The sequence below is a fragment of the Rhyacophila brunnea genome, unplaced genomic scaffold (genome assembly GCF_057557595.1).
Source record: "Rhyacophila brunnea isolate RB1 unplaced genomic scaffold, BYU_Rbru_1.0 scaffold_1, whole genome shotgun sequence".
NCBI lineage: Eukaryota > Metazoa > Arthropoda > Insecta > Trichoptera > Rhyacophilidae > Rhyacophila > Rhyacophila brunnea.
Window position 1 is genome coordinate 28,960,671 of NW_028232751.1, and position 18,806 is coordinate 28,979,476.

The following is an 18,806-nucleotide window of genomic DNA, read 5'->3' on the forward strand; positions in this document are numbered from 1 at the left end:
TATTGCATAGTAATAATGTGTTAAACAAATTCTCGTTTTTAATGTTTGTTTTACAAATAATGGTATATTAAATAACCGTTTAGTGAAAAGTCTTTGCCACTGCTGTTCTATAGATGCTCAATGCAATTTCAACAATTATTCACCTGTAACAATATACTGGCTTCTTACAGTCATGATTTAAAACAACAGTATGTTGTATTCTCTCTAAAATAGGGTGGTATTTTTGACCTCTTTAAGGATTAACATATAAATGCATTAATTAATTAAAATTCTTTCATTAGGGTCAATGCAATTGAAATGTGATTTTTACAACAAGAGAAAGAACTCATTATACCGACAATAGAAGGAAGCAAATAAAATAGTACTACAAAGAAATAAAAAAATGGAAAGGTAAAAATTATATGACAATATCATCCAACACAAAAACATTCAGTTCATTATATAATGAAATAAATAGCATAAAAAATTCATATTCAAAAAACACACCTCAAAACAGAATGACAAATTGTTACTGCAGTTATTATAGTGTGAAAAATTAACAATTTGAATACAGTTCTAACACACCAAGCTTATAATTTTATTGGATGGAATGAAATTAGGAGATAAATAACGAAGCCGATACTAAATCCATAAAATGAAAGAATTTCACATTAGTGAAAAACACCCATACAGTATCGGCCTAAAGCTACAATCTGTAAATTGTATGTTTCTGACATGACAAATATATTTGTCTATTTGGAAAATTATCACAATTACTTTGTGATCATCAGATACATAGTTATTGTATAAGAAAGAACACAAAAAAAACTATATTAGATGATTGATATGGTGGATGCAGTGGTTTGACACATTGATTTAAAATGTTAGTAATTAAAATTAATGTTTTGAGGTGTCCAAAGAAGAGATCTGAGCATTATCCGATAACAGAGTGGTTGATAAAATATCTTTCCAGGACACAATTTTTGAACATTTAGGTATAAGAAAAGTATAATATATTATCAGCCTTTCGTTCTGGCATAATCAGTATTAAGAGCATATTACCTTAAATTTGTGAGAGCTGAAATGGTTTCAGTACATATTCTAAATTGGAGATGCTAAATGTTTTTTCATTTGATTTTCATTTGAAAATTTTAATTTAATGTAGAGATTAAATTCCTGTTTAATAAAGAGTGACATATGTCACAAACACTGTCAATATGTATTCCTGTTATTGATCTCACGAAAACAATTAATCTCTTTTATGTCTCATGATGAGAGAGGATAGTCCGATTGTGGACTGGTATCAGTCTTGATCGGAGCAACACTCGCGGCTTGTTTTCGGTGGTGGTACATGTGAACACGCAAACATGACGGATTACGCATGTGTTTCTGGCAAATCATACATGTGAGAGTTCCTTCTTTTGTGTCATGTTTATCGCGAACGTGCACCTTGAGATTGTATCGGTTGGCGAAGAATCTCTGACATCTTGGGCATTTCACTCCGCCGACTTTGTGATCTGAAATTGTGAAATTTGAATTTACTACATACTAAGCTTAACAATATTGGCCTATCAGAGCGTACAAGTTTGATACAGTCAACAAATTCATCTACCGTGGGTCTCTTGTGAACAACCATAATGATATCACAGAGGAAATTAATCAGAAAATCATGTCAGCAAACATTTCCTAGGTACTTAAATCTATTAGAATATTTTAAATCCTGCCTACTATGAATGTCATTGGACTAAAAACAAGGTTAAGGGGGGACATGCTCGTCGAAGATCAAAATTGAGTTTTTATTGTTTTCAAACCATGATCCTGGACACTCCTTAAACGTTGTAGATAATCTATTTATATAATTTTGAAGCCTTATTATCCTTTATAGTTATTTTAAACATTTGATGACTGCATAAAATATTTTTGTTACATAAAATAGTATTCTTTTAAACCTCTCGCTCTAATGTTTTAGAATATAGTCATATTTCGGTACATAACTGTGCAGTGGTGTTAAGATTTTTTACGTTTATTAATTTTTAAACGCATTTATGAAACCATTGGTATAATTTATTACGAGATAATTTTTGTAAAATATTCACGATAAAAAATTATATTGATAATCTCTGTGATCCCAAATTTGACAAGAATTAGGCATTTTATTATTCAAAAAATCGGCAATATTAACACATTTGAAGATGATTCTAAAGATACTTATTATAAGCTATGTCTTTGACCATTCAAGTGTGATAAACATCTTATGAATAATGATTGCTTTATAATAATTATTGACCTATGAATAAGGTAGTGTTTTTTTGAAATACGCCATTTCTTTTGTCATTCCCTAGTGGTTAAGCTACAACATACGGCCGTAGCCATAAGTTGACAAACTATAATTAAAGTAGGGAGTAAAATTATGTTAACGCGCGTTAACGCGCGTTTGAACATGTACCTAACCGAATTTTTTTTTATTTTTTTTTAAACGGTACATGTTCAAACAATATCATTTTACTCCCTACTTCAATTATAGTTTGTCAATGGTTTGAAAATACATTAAAAACTCAATTTTGACCTACGACGAGCACGTGGGCCGTTAACAAGACAATTATTACTTCAGAAACACTAATTAACCCTTCTTACGCGGCAACTGACTTTAGTCAGACTATACGCGTCATCCGCGTGACAGATGACGACTAAAGTCATTTCGATTTTCGTTTGCCTAGTACTGCTTTCGGCCAGGCGCGAAAAATTCGAATATTGATTTAATTTATTCAGAAATCATCCTTCTCCTGACATCTGTCGATGTATAGCCTAGACTTTTGTTTTATCTAACACCCACGATGGCCGAGTGGCTTAAATGCCGGCCTATAGAGTCGAGGGTCCCAGGTTCGAATCCTGGGTCTGGCAAGTACACATATTGTTTTTCAATTTGTATATGAGTCAGAGTATGGACCTAATAGGTTGAGCAAGTGGCTGACACCCATTTCTCGTAAAACAAAAATCTGTCAATACAAACCTCCACTCTGTGGAGGCCCATATGATCCTATTAGGATCGGACATGGTCGAAAGAAGAATTTAAATAAATATTTTTTGGGAGCGTGTCTCGGATAAAAAAAATATCACTCATTGAGTCACTTCAAATTTGCCGCGTATATTGGCCGGATCGCTCTCAGTGCATGTGCGCCGAAGACATTTCACTGACGAGTTTGTAACCATACGAGTTCGCGATATAATTAATATGTTATATTGTTTTTTAGTGACTGAAAAACTACTAAGCGCGTAAACTGTTAAACAGAATATTCGAAAGTTACATTAATCAAAGTGAATTTACAAAACATATTTACAAAAGGAATTGCTAGTATATTATCCGCGAGTTAATAGTTTCGGAAAACAATTTGAACAAGGTGTAATTTAAATATACGAGTACGCGATTTAATATTTCTCTTTGTTTATCGTTGATTAACATTTTTAAATACAATTTTCTGGTTATACTATTACGTAAAACTAACAAAAATTGTTTATTTACCCTAGTTATCAGTCATTTATAAAGAAAAGATACATTAAGTGAATTGAATTTAGTGAATAAACATTTTCACACAATTGAAAATTTCTGTATCGGAAAAATTAAAAACATTTTGTGATAACATAGTTTGTGTGTTCAATTTTTTGTGATTATTTTAAAATGGATATCCCTGCTAATTTGTGCGATGAAATGGGAGAAGCAATTCATGATCCTGATTCAGATTATGAGTTGAATGAAAATGAGTACTACGATGATTCAGATACTTCCAATGCCCCATCAGAAAGTGCTACTGCCGCGGCCTCTAATTCAAACGTAAATAGTAATGTTGACGATCTGTCTTCGTGGACTGCTGGGTCTTTAATACCGGTTGTTCATGAATTTGATGATTTCTTTTCTGGATTCAGCCCGCACACAAATTTATCAGATAGCTCTAAAGAAATAGATTTTTTTGAACATTTTTTGAATTCAAATATAATGGACAGAATCGTAATTGAAAGAAATAACTATTATACAGAAGACATTAGAAGACAAGAACCATCGCCGAAATCACAAATGCATAAGTGGGTCAACACAGACGTCCTAGAAATATACATTTTTTTGCTGTAAGTATGTTGATGAGGAACATTGGTCAACCGATCCACTCTTATCCAGCCAAATTTTCAGGAAAGCAATGCCAAGAGACAGATATACTTTGCTTTTGAGGATGTTGCACTTTTCGGTTCCCAATATTCAAATTCCCGGAGATAAATTCCATAAAATTAGAATTCTGATCGACCATTGCCGAGAAATATTCAAAAAAAACAATGATGCCACACGAGAACTTATGCATCGACGAAAGCATAATTGTTTTCAAAGGTAGATTGCTGTTTAAACAGTCCTTCAAAACGCCACCGTTTCGGCATAAAAATGTTCGTTCTTTGCGATGTGATGACTGGGTACATATTAGATTTCATAATATATTGCGGGGAAGGAACAGATATTGTCGATGAGCAAGGACTTTGCATTTCGGGAGCTGTGGTAACGACATTAATTAATAAATATTTTCGTAAAGGTCATACTATGTGGACGGACAACTGGTATTCAAGCCCAGACTTATTAAAACAAATGCTTGCGGAACAGTCCGAAAAAATTTGCCAACATTTAGGAAGCTCAAGAAAGGAGAAGTGAAGTCGAAAATAGTAGCTCGTTATTGGCTATAAAATAGCACGACCAGCGCAAAGTCCATCTGTTGACCACACTCCACAATGATTCATTTACACCCGCAGGAAAATTCAATAGGCAGACCGGAGAGCCTATACAGAAATCTACATGTGTTATCCAATATAACAAATGTATGGGATCTGTAGATAAAGCTGATATGATGTTAAGTACACTAAGCTGTAAGCGTAAATCCATTAAATGGTACAAAAAGGTGGCTTTCCACATCATAGATTTATTTTTATTAAATTCATATATTCTGTTTAGTACCATCACAGGCAAAAAAACACGTCTAGCAGATTTTCAGCTAAAAGTAATTAGGCAAATATTTGAAAAATTCAAGTTCCAGCCACATCCCGCGCACAGCAACCTGTCGACCATCCACTGCGCTTATCAGCAAGAGCGATGCAAAGCATAAGCCGGACATGATTCCTCCCACAAATAAACGGATAAATTCTTGCAGAGTGTGTCATCTTTGTGCAAATACAAAAAAAAACCGATAACCAAAAAATATTCCAGATGCACTCGGAACACATTGTGTTCCAAGTGTAACGTGCCGTTATGCGTGTATCCATGCTTTAGAGAATACCATGAAAAGGTGAACTATTAAAATATGTAAGTGGTTCAAAAATACTATAATGACCTACTTACATCTTAGACGAAGTTGAAATTTTTATATTAATAACATTCGAAACTATGTAGATAATGCGTTCTGTTTAGTGAATAGTGTCTTGCCATGTTATCAAAATAAACCATTAATATTATGAAGTGGGATGTAAAAAGGAATTCTCATAATCTATTAAGTGGTCTGGGATTACATGTGCATTAACTAAAAACTGAAGTGTTAATGCTATACTTCAGCTGAGGCATGGTCTAAAAAGATTGTGACTAGGCGACGCGCAGATTGTGCAAAAGACGCGTGACGAACAAAACATAATTTGTCATAAAAATTCCACATGCGTCCATTTAATGTTATGTTTATTGTTATTTAAGTAATAATAATAATATATTCATTGACATGTTTTGTTTTTTGAGTAAATATGTAACGTTTTTTAGTCATCTTTACACGATTTAAGAATTAATTCCTCCGACGCCATCAGAAAACAAATTGACGTGCTCACTGGTCGACTATCGCTCTCCGATTGGCAACGAGTGCGAAATTACGTCCCACCTATTGCTGAAAATTATTTGCTGTTTCACTGAAGTATGCTCTAAAGCATCTGTCATCGATGTACTTGTCCGGCGTCAACGTGTCAACCGACATGGCGAGTGAAATGTAAATTACACGTTCTGTATGACGCCGTCTTGTTTGTCATTCTTTATCATATTCAAGTAACAAATGTTTATTTTTAGGGTTGTTAAAAATATTACGAATGTTCATAATCACCTTTGAACACTTAAAATTTTTTTGATGACTATTTCTATTGACATTTATTGTGATTTATCAATACTTGAAATCATGACGCGCTATACTGTACGTTACAGCGAGGATACTTGACGCTTTGAAAAGGTTAAAGACACATGAACATTTTTGAAAGAAAAATGTCTCGGCAGTATTTATGGGTCTGATGAGGTTCAGTAACGTTTGGAGGAGAAAATACTATGCTGAAATCTATGATCTGTATAAAAATTGGAAACAACTACGCTGGTGAGGTCATATTAACATGTAGAGAAAGTAATGTCAAGCGATCCAACAATGGCTGCTGACTAGATGGACTAACGATTTATACTTAGGGTACCAAACTAGAAAGTGGTCACTATGGATAGGTACAGGTGGAAAGAATATTTGAAAAAAAATTACTTACGAGGTTGAATTTCTGGAATAGCACCCAATCTATCGTTATCCATATCACCTTGTTGTGTTTCCTGAGAATAATCACCTTGCTCACTGGAATATCAAAATAAAACAATTAGCAAAATTTTAATTAAGTCTTGCGGAAGGGGTATTCAATCTGTGGCCCTTAGGGCTGTGCTGTTCAAAAAATATATTCCAACACTAAAAAGGCTCTTTTACAATACTTCGAAGTTTGGTTTTTTGAAACAAAAGAATTGTACTAGTACAGCCTGTTTTATGGCCACAAAATTAATCCTACGATTTTACAATTTTTTATACTGCCTTGGAGCGGAATGCACAACCTAAGATTTCGTTCCTAAGGATAAGTCGCCGAAAAGCATGACTTAACTATAGACAATCCTGAGTATAGAGTTAAGGAATCCTTAAACATAGACTACTTTTGTTATGAACACGCCCCCTTCTGTATTACCATTTACCACTGACAGCTGCTGTCAAAATAAATTTGCATGTCTATAACACAGTCCATACACTCAAATTCATTTAACAATGTATCTCAATATGGATATTGATAGTGTTAATTGGTATGGCATGTACTTGCAGAATATTATTTACTTTTATACGCCAACCCGCAGAAATACAAAATGCCAGGTAGAGAATGACACTTGAGGCTAGTGTTACCATGTTAAAAAAATATCTTGCGGTGCCTGTGGAATGACGTATAATGACTTATAACGGAAACATAAGAGTATTATAATTAAATATTAATATGTATTTATAGTTATTGCATTTATAAAATAAAGTTGTCATATTTTTGTCATCGTTTAACAATTATAAAATAATTTACCTAATTTACCTAATGAGAATTTTTAAATATGGTATTATTTTCAATAGAAATGATCTTAACTAAGGACAATGTTTCTGCATAGTGTTTTCTGCTAAGGAAATTTTAGTTATGACAAATGTTTCTGCATTCCGCTCTTGGTCAATAGTTTTTGCCAAGTCTGAAAAACAGTCATTGATTGCAGCGATGACATCCTCCGATTCAACAAAAATTTCTTCTCACTGAACCAAATTTTTAGAATTTGTAAACAGGAAGAAATTCCAAGGGGCCAAGTCCAGGAAATATAATAAATGTGTTTTCTCATTCAAAGCCCAATTCAATTGGAGTAGTTTTGCCTTTACAATGACTGACTTGGGAAAAGCCACATTATCCTGGTAAGAACATTTTTTTGTGCACTAATCGTTGATAGTTTTTCCTTCAACTCCTATTTCAAACGATCAAATAAGACTGCATTATATGCTCTTGTTTATATCTTAGTGAGCTCAATTGGGCATAGAGAACGCATTTCATCACAAATGCTTGTAAAACTCATGTATCTAAAAACAAACTGCTTCAAACGCTTTTGCAGTCTCCATAAACTTCATTCAAGTTGGCTTTGATCTGGCGATTGTTAACTTAATCAAATGTTTAATTCAGATGGCCGTCAAATGTTAACCACTTGTTATTTGAAGAATGATACTTGGCAGAAGTGATTTTATTCTATGACTTGTGGCACCATCTCATAGTAATTTAACACACAACAAACAACCCTAGTATTGTGGAGAGAATTTGTTATTGAGAATGTAAACTAAAAAAATAACACTGTTAAATAATTTTTACATACTAAGACCTCCGTGAACTGAAAAACTTTGAAAACCTTACAAAAAAATTACAGGATATGGCACAGAGTTTATAAACATACAATTTACTTTTTTACCACGTTTTTATTAGCTCGTACTCTTGTTTGTCCGGTACAGATTTTTTTTTGTGTATCCAGTACAAATTTTTTCTTGTTTGTCCTAAATTTGTATTAGACGATTGAAGATTTTAACTAACTTCCCGACTAGCCAGACATTTGAAACTTTTAGAATATATCAGAACACGACGACAATGCATTCTTTTAATACTTTTGGCTATCTTTAAGCAGAATTGAATTCATTTTCAGTTAATTCTGTTTTGTATGTTTCGGAAAAAATTCATTAAAAGTAATATTTACTATTCACTATTATTGGTTGCTAAGGAGGTCCTAGCAACTAAATTATTAATATATACGTGCGTTACTATGGAAATCAATATGAAATGTCAAAATGACATTTCAGTATTCTATATTTATTCAGTATTTCTATCAAGTACAAAAAAAAGTATTTATCAATACATAGAATTGTCAAGTTTATATGATTCAACAGAAAATTTAAAAACGTGGTATATAAAAAGTTCTTTTTATCTTGTAATTATATAAGATAAATTCAGCCAGTATGTATGACCATGTTCAGTATATTACAAGAAATAATATTGTTTGTTAACTTTGACTTACCCATCAGAATCTATAACATGGATGTTATGAAGGCTCTGCTGTACAGAATCTTCATGAGATGAGACAGGCATCATTCCTCCGCAACCACTGGCACTAGGTTCCTCATCACTGACAGATTTCTTTAGATCCTCAGAAACAGGTTCAGCGCTTTCCGTCTGAATATTGTGAGTAGTTTGTGAAATACGCTCGTTGAGCTGAAATAAGACAAATGATACAATATAAAAACTGCCACAATAAAGGGAAATCAGGTCAGATTTTGTTTTAAGGGGGACTGAAGTACCACTAGAGGCAGTGATAGAATATGCAAGTTATAATTTACTGAAAATTTACATTTTAAAGTGTTTTCAATAACCAATACTTGCTTATCTAAAAACATTTTTAAAAATTGTGACCACACCAAAGTTTGATATGACGTAAATAAAAAAAATTTCAAGTCAAACACTATCAATTTATAATATGAACTTATTAAATAAACTAAATGTCAATGATAAAAATAAACATAAAATATGTCATAATTAGATGAATGTGTTCGAATATAAATTTGAATATAAAATCGAATTCAAAAAAAATATTTATCATTTTACTTGACGTTTTTAGATACATATTATTATGACTTGATTGTTTAAAACAGTTTACAATGTAAATGATCAGTCAAATGTTATAAATTGCATCTTTTATAAATTTTGGATGCCTTTAGTAAATTTAGCATTTCGCCTTAAGACGAAGCAATTACTCATAAATTGATGACATTCCAATTGAAAAGAACACTAAAAAAGTCTTGGAAGGCATTGCAACTTTCTTTAACTACTCGCAACATAATAAACAATTTAAAAGACTAAAAATTCAATGGATCAATAAATAATTTTTCCATCTCAATTATTAATGTAAATTATCATTTTCGCTCATAACCAGAGTATATGACTCTCCACATTAGGTGCCCATACACGGCCAATTTGAGTAACAGGTTGAACATGCCAATTAATATGTCAACATGCCACGTAATAGCGACTATACAGTTATCTTTGGTAGATATATCTGCTGCGCCCATAGACGAACAGTCTGCCAGGTTCAAGCTGCCGGCGACCCCCACTCCGGTGTTTTTGTAAAACTGTTGGAATTTCGACTCGCCGAAAGTTTTCGGGTGACATTAGATGTTTGTGTCGTTAAGTAGAATATACCGCGCGATATGGCAGCGGCTGTGTTGCTTGTTATAAAATACAAATTCATTTATTATTAATGTACGTGGAGATCGCAAATATATTTTATTTATTTTTATGAGGGGGGGGGGGGGTAAAACAAAGTTATAATTATTTAGGTAAACATATTATTTTATACAATATAATATAAATGTTTACAATTTTAGAGAGCATTATAAATATTAAGCTATTGTGAAAATATCGACTAATAACTCGAGTATTCAAATTTTTTTTACCGTATTCTAAAAATATGACCAAATAGATGAATACTGATTCATATGCCCATTTCATAAAGGGAATAATTTATTCAAAAGATAAGAATCTATATCATAATATATTCATACGATTATAATTATTGTTTTGGTGAATCGATAAAATACGCAACACTAGTGAAATCATGGTTTATTTTACCAACGTCAATAGTGTGTAGGTATTTTATGTCAATTTGTTTCTAATAAAAATAAGTATAGTTATAATAATTAGCAAAGTAAAATTATTTGTGTATCAATATCGTTCAAGTCATGACCCCCACAAGGTGAGGGCTCACAGGGCCCTAGCCCGGGGGGCCGGGCTCAAGGGGGGCCCAGCATAGCGGTTCGACAAGATAAATGAGACAATGCACATTCCAAATTTGCTGTAATAGTAAGAGAATGTCGACTGCAGACTATTTTTCTTCAGGGTAATGTTTTTAAATACGAGGTTGTGCAACTGTAATAGTAAGAAAATGTCGACTGCAGACTATTTTTCTTCAGGGTAATGTTTTTAAATACGAGGTTGTGCAATGCATTTTTGATTGTTTTGTATTGTGTGTGTGTGTCGACAACTCGATAAAACAAGTAGATAGATGTATTAAAAAATACACTGAATTTATTTAATTTTACCTCGAACACTAATTGGAAAACACTAGTGTTGAGTGTCACACTGCCTTTAACCTGGCGATATTTAGGGGGCCACAAAATATTCCGGCCCGGGGGCCGGCTTCAGGATGTGGGGGCCATGGTTCAAGTATACCCTACTTCAAACCAATTTAAACACTACGCCTGTGTATTATCTCCGCAAACCTAACAATCCACAGTCTGACATTTGACCTGCCACAGACAATAACTGTACGTATAAGTTCACGTCTGTTCACAGTTCGAAAGATTTAAATGGGGTGGTTTGAACTGATCTGTGTTGTGCCCACTAACGTACAGTTATTGTCTGTGCCAGGTTCAACCTGTTACTCAAACTGGCCGTGTATGGGCAGCTATTGTGGATGGTATCCAAACAGATTTATTTTAGGAGGAATAGTTGTTATCCATTCATTCAACCAAATGACTACATGCTCTGCTTCAGACATTCATAAACAACATGCAATGTGGGATTAGAACCTGTGATCCACCGCTTTAGACACGGACACCCTGCCACTACTATACAGTTGGTTAACACATTGATCGCCAACTAGTTTTACATAAAATAGTTAAAAAATGATTATTTGTCTCTAAGGTATTATTTGATAGGTAATGAAAGAATATAATGTTTTTTTTCATTTTGATGATTTTTTTACGTAAATATTGGTTTTTATGATGTGCCGGCCACATGTGTCCGTCGCGGCGCCAACAAGTTAATTTATTCTATTGCGCCGGGCCGGCCACTTCGCCGGTCACCTGTCCATATGTGTTGACGAGAGCATGGTGCCATTTCGCGGTCGAATTATATTTAGATTTAGATAGTATAATAAACAGAAAAGGCACAAATACGGAATAAAAGTTTTCAAATTGGGTAGTATAATACCTGGATACACATAAACTGGAAATATACGTATACATACCTTATAATCATTTTTTTTATTCTATTTTTTATTATTTACATATTTTTTATAACTTACATTTTTATAATCTATTTAATTTTTATTTTTATATCAACAAAAACACATTTAAAATTTAAAAGGAAAACTTTTTTTTTCATTATGTACATTCTTTACATTAGTGAGCCTATATTTTGTGACTGGGAAGACATATTTTCAGGCCAAGTGGCAGTAATATACAGAAGGGCCATGCCGGTCACCGCGTATCGAAAAATGCACTGCGCGCGTGCCCGCCGGCGCTGTAGAACAACTCTACGCAGGTCTTCTTTGCCGGTCACCGGTGACCCCCATGGCCCCCTGAACATAATCCAATGCCGGTCACCGGTGACCCCCATGGCGATCAACGTGTTAATAATATATTGTCGAAATTTCAATATTCATTAAATTAATATCAACACTAAATAAGTATTTTGACCATATAAGTCAAGATGTGAACGTATAACAGGTTAATCATATGTTAGTTTGTATGATTTTAATTGTAACTCAATGCAGACAGTATAAATAATTTAAAATAATAAAAACTCAATATTAAATTAGGTACACTAAATATAAATATCTGTTAACTAGTTAACTCAACTTTTAGAAAATAAAATATTCTAGTAATATATTACAACAATGTTATTTAGTATCAAACACACCTTTTCTTCGGTGAGACCTTTGATTTCCAGAAATTTAGCAGTCTTCAAGAAACTAAAGATATTTGATGTTGTGACGCTCACTTCTCCAGAATACATAAACTTTAGTAGATTTTGAAACTCAAATCGCTTTACATCTTGTATAATGACCATCGGGTGGTGAGATTGGTGAGTCTGCATCGAACAAATAGAGTAAAACAAATATAGGCACATACATACAAATACAACATAGTACATAGCAAAAACAGCATAATTATGGCAAAAATAAAATTCACAGAGAGTTAAAATAATTTAAAATAAACACTTTCAGCGATAATTAAAAATATTTATATATATATATATATACGAAAACATACCTCAGAAAAGCATCCACATGGTAAAAATAATTCATAAAATTAAATGTAAAAATTGAATAAATGTAATTGAAAATATATATACAACACAGAGAAATATTCACTTGCTCTAATGAATCTATTTCATTCATTACTTAACGGATACGAGTAATTTTAAAGTAAATATTTTTGCTCATTGTAAATTATTTACTTTAAGTTCACATAAATAAAAAAACAGATATCCAAAATAGTCACATTTTTTAATACAAAACTCTATGCAAAACTCTTATACAATATATCCATTTCAAAGTTAAATATTTTATAAATAACTGATATACCGATAATAAAATTATTAATGTTTTGATAACTTATTTCGCGCAAGATCGCCAAAATCTCAACATTTGTATAATTAACAGCAAACCAACACCGATAGGAAAATACATAGTACCGACACTCGACAGACACAAGATATAATAGATTGCATCATGCAGCTACACAAGCGATGTGTTCATGGAATTGAGATAAATAGACTTAAATCTCTCAAATAATTAATACAAAACACATTCAGAGGAAGGCGGACCTATATTTTGGGTAATTTCTCTAACTTGATCTATAAATGCACAATGCGGTCTAATTAATACACCTAAATACATACTCAGTAAAAGATTTACATAGGGTTTCCTTAATTTGAGGGTTTGTACAAACACAAATCAAAGAATACACTCACTCATCCACCAACTGCCAGAATAAAACTATTAAATACACAATTGATTTATTGGTAGGGGATGTGCCCTTTATGAAATTCAACACTCGAAAATCAGCACAAGCACACTTGCCAGATTGAACTTTCACTCTCCACAATCGTAATACTATAAATTAAAATGAAAACCAATGTAGGTACATTGATGAGTACCTACAATGTAGCAGCCGATTCTTTGGAATATTTCACCTGCTGTCCTGACCTACCAGACAACAGGTGTACACCATTTAAATTTACACATTTACCAGGCATCTAATTCAATCATAAAGTAATTTATTCACCAAAGAACTTTTGATACTTGGCAATAGCTAGTTGGCGAGTGGAATTTTCGAGGATTGTTTGAATACGCCCAGGGATGGATTTACCAGTACTCTGATTCTATGCAAAACTTGCGATATTCTTATGCAAGACTGTTTGGAAACTATGAAAATGCTGTTATAATATTAATGGATCAGTCAGTGCAAAGAATGAATTTGGTAAGTAGATAACTGCAAAAATGGGTATTTATTAATGGCTGTCAAATTATCATACTTTTATTGCCGAAATAATAATTTTGCATAGGTAATGGAAAAATTAACTGTCTTTTACTGAGTTTATACATAATCCACATTACAGCTCAAAAGAGAACAAAGCAATAAAATGTAAAAATATATTCAATGCTTTTGATGACTTTGGAACCAGGGAAACAATATATTTTGGAAGAAATTAACACAAAATCTGATACATTAATTGTGGAATTGGAGAGGATAAATTACTTATATTAGATGTATCTACGTTTAAGAATTTGAAAGGTAATTAAGTATGAAAAACAGTTTATCGTGCAATTCGTCACTTGTAAATACATTGTGGTTAATATATCAATAAATATTTTTCTATGGGGGCCTCTATCGGTGCTGCGAATACGACCCCGATTAGGTAAATCCGCCCCTAAATTCGCCAATATTATTGACAAGCTGACTCATAATCAAATATTCCATATTTTCTGCACTGCAATTCTTTATAATTTATTATTCAGGCATTATTTTATTGGATAGGATTTGATTTGAAGCTAGAGTAGCCATACTAGTAGTCTCTATATTGCAATTAAATTTAATAGATATGACATCAAATAAATAAATAATATTTATTATTAAAAATGAACCGATGTTTCCAAATTAGAACTTAATTATAAAGGTTTTGAAATAGTTCTTATTGTATGTAGATAAAATGTTAATCCGAAACAGGAGTGTTGATTAGATTTGCTGACATCCCAAGCATGCGCAATTCATTTGTCTGTAGATTTATTATTTTTAAATTAATCGCAGAAAGAAATAGCAATTTAATAATAAATAATAATATAAGAGAAGTAGATGGATTATAAAATATATAACCAGATAAATCATGTATGTGCAACAGTTTGAGAGTTGTAGCCGAAATTAAAGTAGAAAATTAAAACAACATTAAAAATACACAATTTATTCTGTTATAATAATGTTGGCTTCAGTGATTTTTCAAAAAGATAAATTGTCAATTAAGTGTAGCATATTAATATGATTCACCACTAGGTACGTGCAATTAAAATCAGTTCTTTAGAAAATGAATTTTGTATTTTAAATTTCTCTTACATTACTATTTTAAATTTTCCCTAGGCACTTATGAATTATTATTGCATTCCTTATCAACAAATAAATTATTAATTCAATTCCTATTTCTCAGGGTTGTTTTATAATGAGAAAAAAATCAATCACAATTCAAAATTTATGTAATGGAAATTATTGGACCTGATATTATATTATAATAAACATATTTCTATAACTGTAATTAAAATAATCTATATTTTAAAGTATGATTTTTTTATTACACGAATTGAATGGATCTTTTTGAAAGAATTGAATATCTATTGTCTCCAGTGAGTTGAAGGTATATTAACTGACTTTTTACAAGGAATGATTATTAGCCATTCATTCAAGCTATTTAGTTCTGTCTCTGAATTAACCACATATTGAAAAACATGTAATGTCTTCCAGACCCTGGATTTGAACCCTCACCAATGGCATTATAAATGGGCTTCCATGACTACCCTATCACGCTGAAGTGATATATTAACAAATATTATTTCTTACAGCAACCTTTCTTTTGATAGTAAGACTTAATTAATGTACTAAATATCCTCCATTTTAATGTTTTTTAATCCTTTATTATCAAAGGTTTATATGCCACAAAATTGTACACACATAATAATAACAGCCACTGTATTTATGATTAACCTTAACATCTATTCATTTAATTTAATCAAATATTACTAATATTTTTAATATTCAAGGGTAATTAACTAATTTATATACTGGAGTGTTCTTATGAAGTGATTTTTTGCTGAAGAACTAACTGTGAAAGTCCAGTCACATTCCACACAGTTGGTCAACTTTTTCTTGAATTGAAAAAAAATATACCGCGTTCTCACATATCATCATTGATCAATTATATGTTGAATGTTGAACAATAAATTAATAAGAACATTCCCACATATCAGTTTAAGTCGAATCAATAGTCATAGTCAAGAAAATCAACTAAACACGAGCACTATATGACACACAACAGTCAACTAATCACATTGTGTTTCTACGTGGCGATGCGTTCTCGTCTCGAATGATATTTTACAGTAGAATCGACTAAAATCACAAAGGATCTCAACTTCATTCAATTCCACTTATAAATTGATCAAATTTGTTAAGATGTGGTTCCTACTTATCAATTGAGTTTTAAATCTCATTCAACAGACAGTTGATCAACTAAAATTGACACGTGTAAGCTCTGCATTAATAAGTTTTGATTGAAAGATTCCTTCAACTTTTCTTCAAGCATAGTAGAGTTGAAGCATTCAACAGATAAATTAAGGCATTTATAATTTTAAATATTTTATATTACTGTCACTCATGTTAAGTTTTGAAAGATTGATGAAAAGTTTTCAGCAGTCAGTTAATTCACGTGGCAATTCATTTATGTACACAGGTCGCCTTTGTTTTTGGAATACTAATAATACATATATATGGATTGATTGCATTTAAACGGTGCTGTTACATCGTTCCTAATCAACCTGTAATCCAATTTGTATCACAATTGTCATGCTAAGATTGATCAACAAAAAACAACTCATCAGGACCTGGGTTAAGTCACTCTTACTCTAATTCACCTCATTATAGTTCTAAGTAATTAAAAGTTGCTTTAAATGTTTAAGATGTAGATATTAGAACAAACCTCAAATATTCGCTTAAAATATGGACTGCATATTGACAGAACAAGTTTGTGGGCTTGAAAGTAATACCCCTCAACACATATAGTGCAATCCACAAACTCCTGGTCAGTGAAAAAGTCATTTAGTCCTGTCATTAGTGCATTGTAATGATGGTCCCATTTCAAAGACAATGATATATCCATCCTAAAAGAAAGACAAGCAATAATTATTTTTGCATAATGAACAAAACAGATCTGTGTTAAAAATTATAATCGAAAGTAGGTATCAAAACAGTTTTTGTTTCAACAATGTGTGAAAGTACAATATCGATCAATTATGTACGGTATCCAAATAAAATTGATGTTACAAAAATTCATATCGAAGACGACATTGATTACAATAAGAAATTCACAAATACACAAGTTCATCAACCCAATTATAAGTTGATACAAAACTTACTTAGGTAGGGTGTTGTTTGAGTTAACTGGGTGAAAGTACAAAATAAATGAAAATGATCCGGAGTATATCGTAACAAAAGGGAACGAAAAGTAAAATAAACGCCAACTTGTATGATCTAATTTCACACGCAAAGCAAACTATAACTACACAAACGTCAACATATTATTGTAATGTTATCCATATCCAGTGCACATAAACATTAAGGATGGGTAAATAGTATCATCGATCGAGTACTCGGTATTATTACCATATATTAACTTTCGTCCACTTTTACTTACTACCTACTAAATAATATTATTTCACAGGAAATAATGATATGGTTTTGAATATGTCTAAATTTTTTATCTACATTACATCATTCATTATTATGTAAACAATCTTTTAAACTCGTTTTAGACTAATATATTCTACTAAAGTCAATTATGATAATATTATAAATTGTTAACTACCTATAAATATCAATAATAAATACAATAATATTATGTACCCCATACAGAGATCCTTTAATTATATTGAAAAATAATATTATTGACAATAAAATAGCAGTACCTATTAAAAAAATATTATATTTGTTAAAGTAAATATTCAACATCTCACTGATTACATTATTGAGAGATTTGTCGAAAAAACACATTAAATTGTTTTAAATGTGCCACTTTTTCACTGTTTAAGATATGATTAAGAATATAAATTTTATATTTTTTACTACCTATGTATGAAGGTACCTAATCAGTTCGAGTTCTATTCAAGACCGTTGTTTCAATAAAATGGCTTAATCGTACATTCATATTGCACATCTCTAATGCAATAGTGACACGGGTATATTATTATTATGGCAGGCAACATCGAAAAAAATGTAGACGCAGTGTTGCCAACCGTACTATAATTATAGTATTTGTACTATAATTTTGGTCCGCGTACTATGTACGATATAAAAAGGTATCTATAGTACGCCCAAAATACTATAATTTTGACTATCGGTAAAAATGTATTCTTATATTAAAGATTCAAGTTCGCCAAAAGTACTAAAATTTCGTAATTTCCGTATTATAAATCGGTGCAAAGCCCTAAAAACGCCGTTGTGTACCTTTAATGCTCAGAAATCATAAAAAATGTCCTAAGTAATTATCAATTACAAAGGTATCATCATAAGCATCTGGAGTTTATAATCCCCTTTCAGTTCTAATTTTAATTTGGTTTAAGTAGGTACATATTATCAGGTCTATACTCTTTGGGTTTTGGTAAAATTTGTGCATTACTGTATTATTCAATTCAAATGATAGGTTATATCGAATAACCACTGCTGACTTGTCTACTGTAGTGCGATGCTTGGTGGGGAAAATTATTAATGTTGTCAGAAATTTGATATACTATATTTTACGATATTCTATTTAGTCTATTTATAGGTGATTCCTACAAAAAATATCTAACTCCGGGAGTTAGATCTTAGAAGGATACAACAATGGAATCAATTTTATTATTATGAATGCACATTGACGCGTTAAGTTGAGATTCTGTGGAATTA

At 31.8% G+C, this 18,806-nt stretch overlaps 1 protein-coding gene across 1 annotated transcript; it reads right to left on the reverse strand.

Moving 5' to 3' along the window:
* Window positions 1-1,118: 1,118 nt before the first annotated feature.
* On the reverse strand, window positions 1,119-17,475 carry LOC147079658 (zinc finger protein 131-like). The gene is made up of 6 exons (XM_085943500.1): window positions 17,282-17,475; window positions 16,846-17,026; window positions 12,523-12,693; window positions 8,843-9,036; window positions 6,499-6,581; window positions 1,119-1,496 (listed from the first exon to the last, which is right to left on the reverse strand). Exons 2-6 carry the CDS (start codon window positions 17,023-17,025, stop codon window positions 1,246-1,248), a joined length of 879 nt encoding a protein of 292 aa, XP_085799626.1. The 5' UTR covers window position 17,026; window positions 17,282-17,475; the 3' UTR covers window positions 1,119-1,245.
* Window positions 17,476-18,806: the final 1,331 nt, after the last annotated feature.

Excerpts from the sequence above, each read along its gene's own strand:
- LOC147079658 (XM_085943500.1), bottom strand. The coding sequence starts at position 17,025 with ATGGATATATCATTGTCTTTGAAATGGGACCATCATTACAATGCACTA. Across the intron at positions 12,694-16,845 it reads ATTTTAAGCGAATATTTGAG|ACTCACCAATCTCACCACCC; the intron begins GTTTGTTCTAAT and ends TGTTCGATGCAG. Across the intron at positions 6,582-8,842 it reads CATGTTATAGATTCTGATGG|TGAGCAAGGTGATTATTCTC; the intron begins GTAAGTCAAAGT and ends TTGATATTCCAG.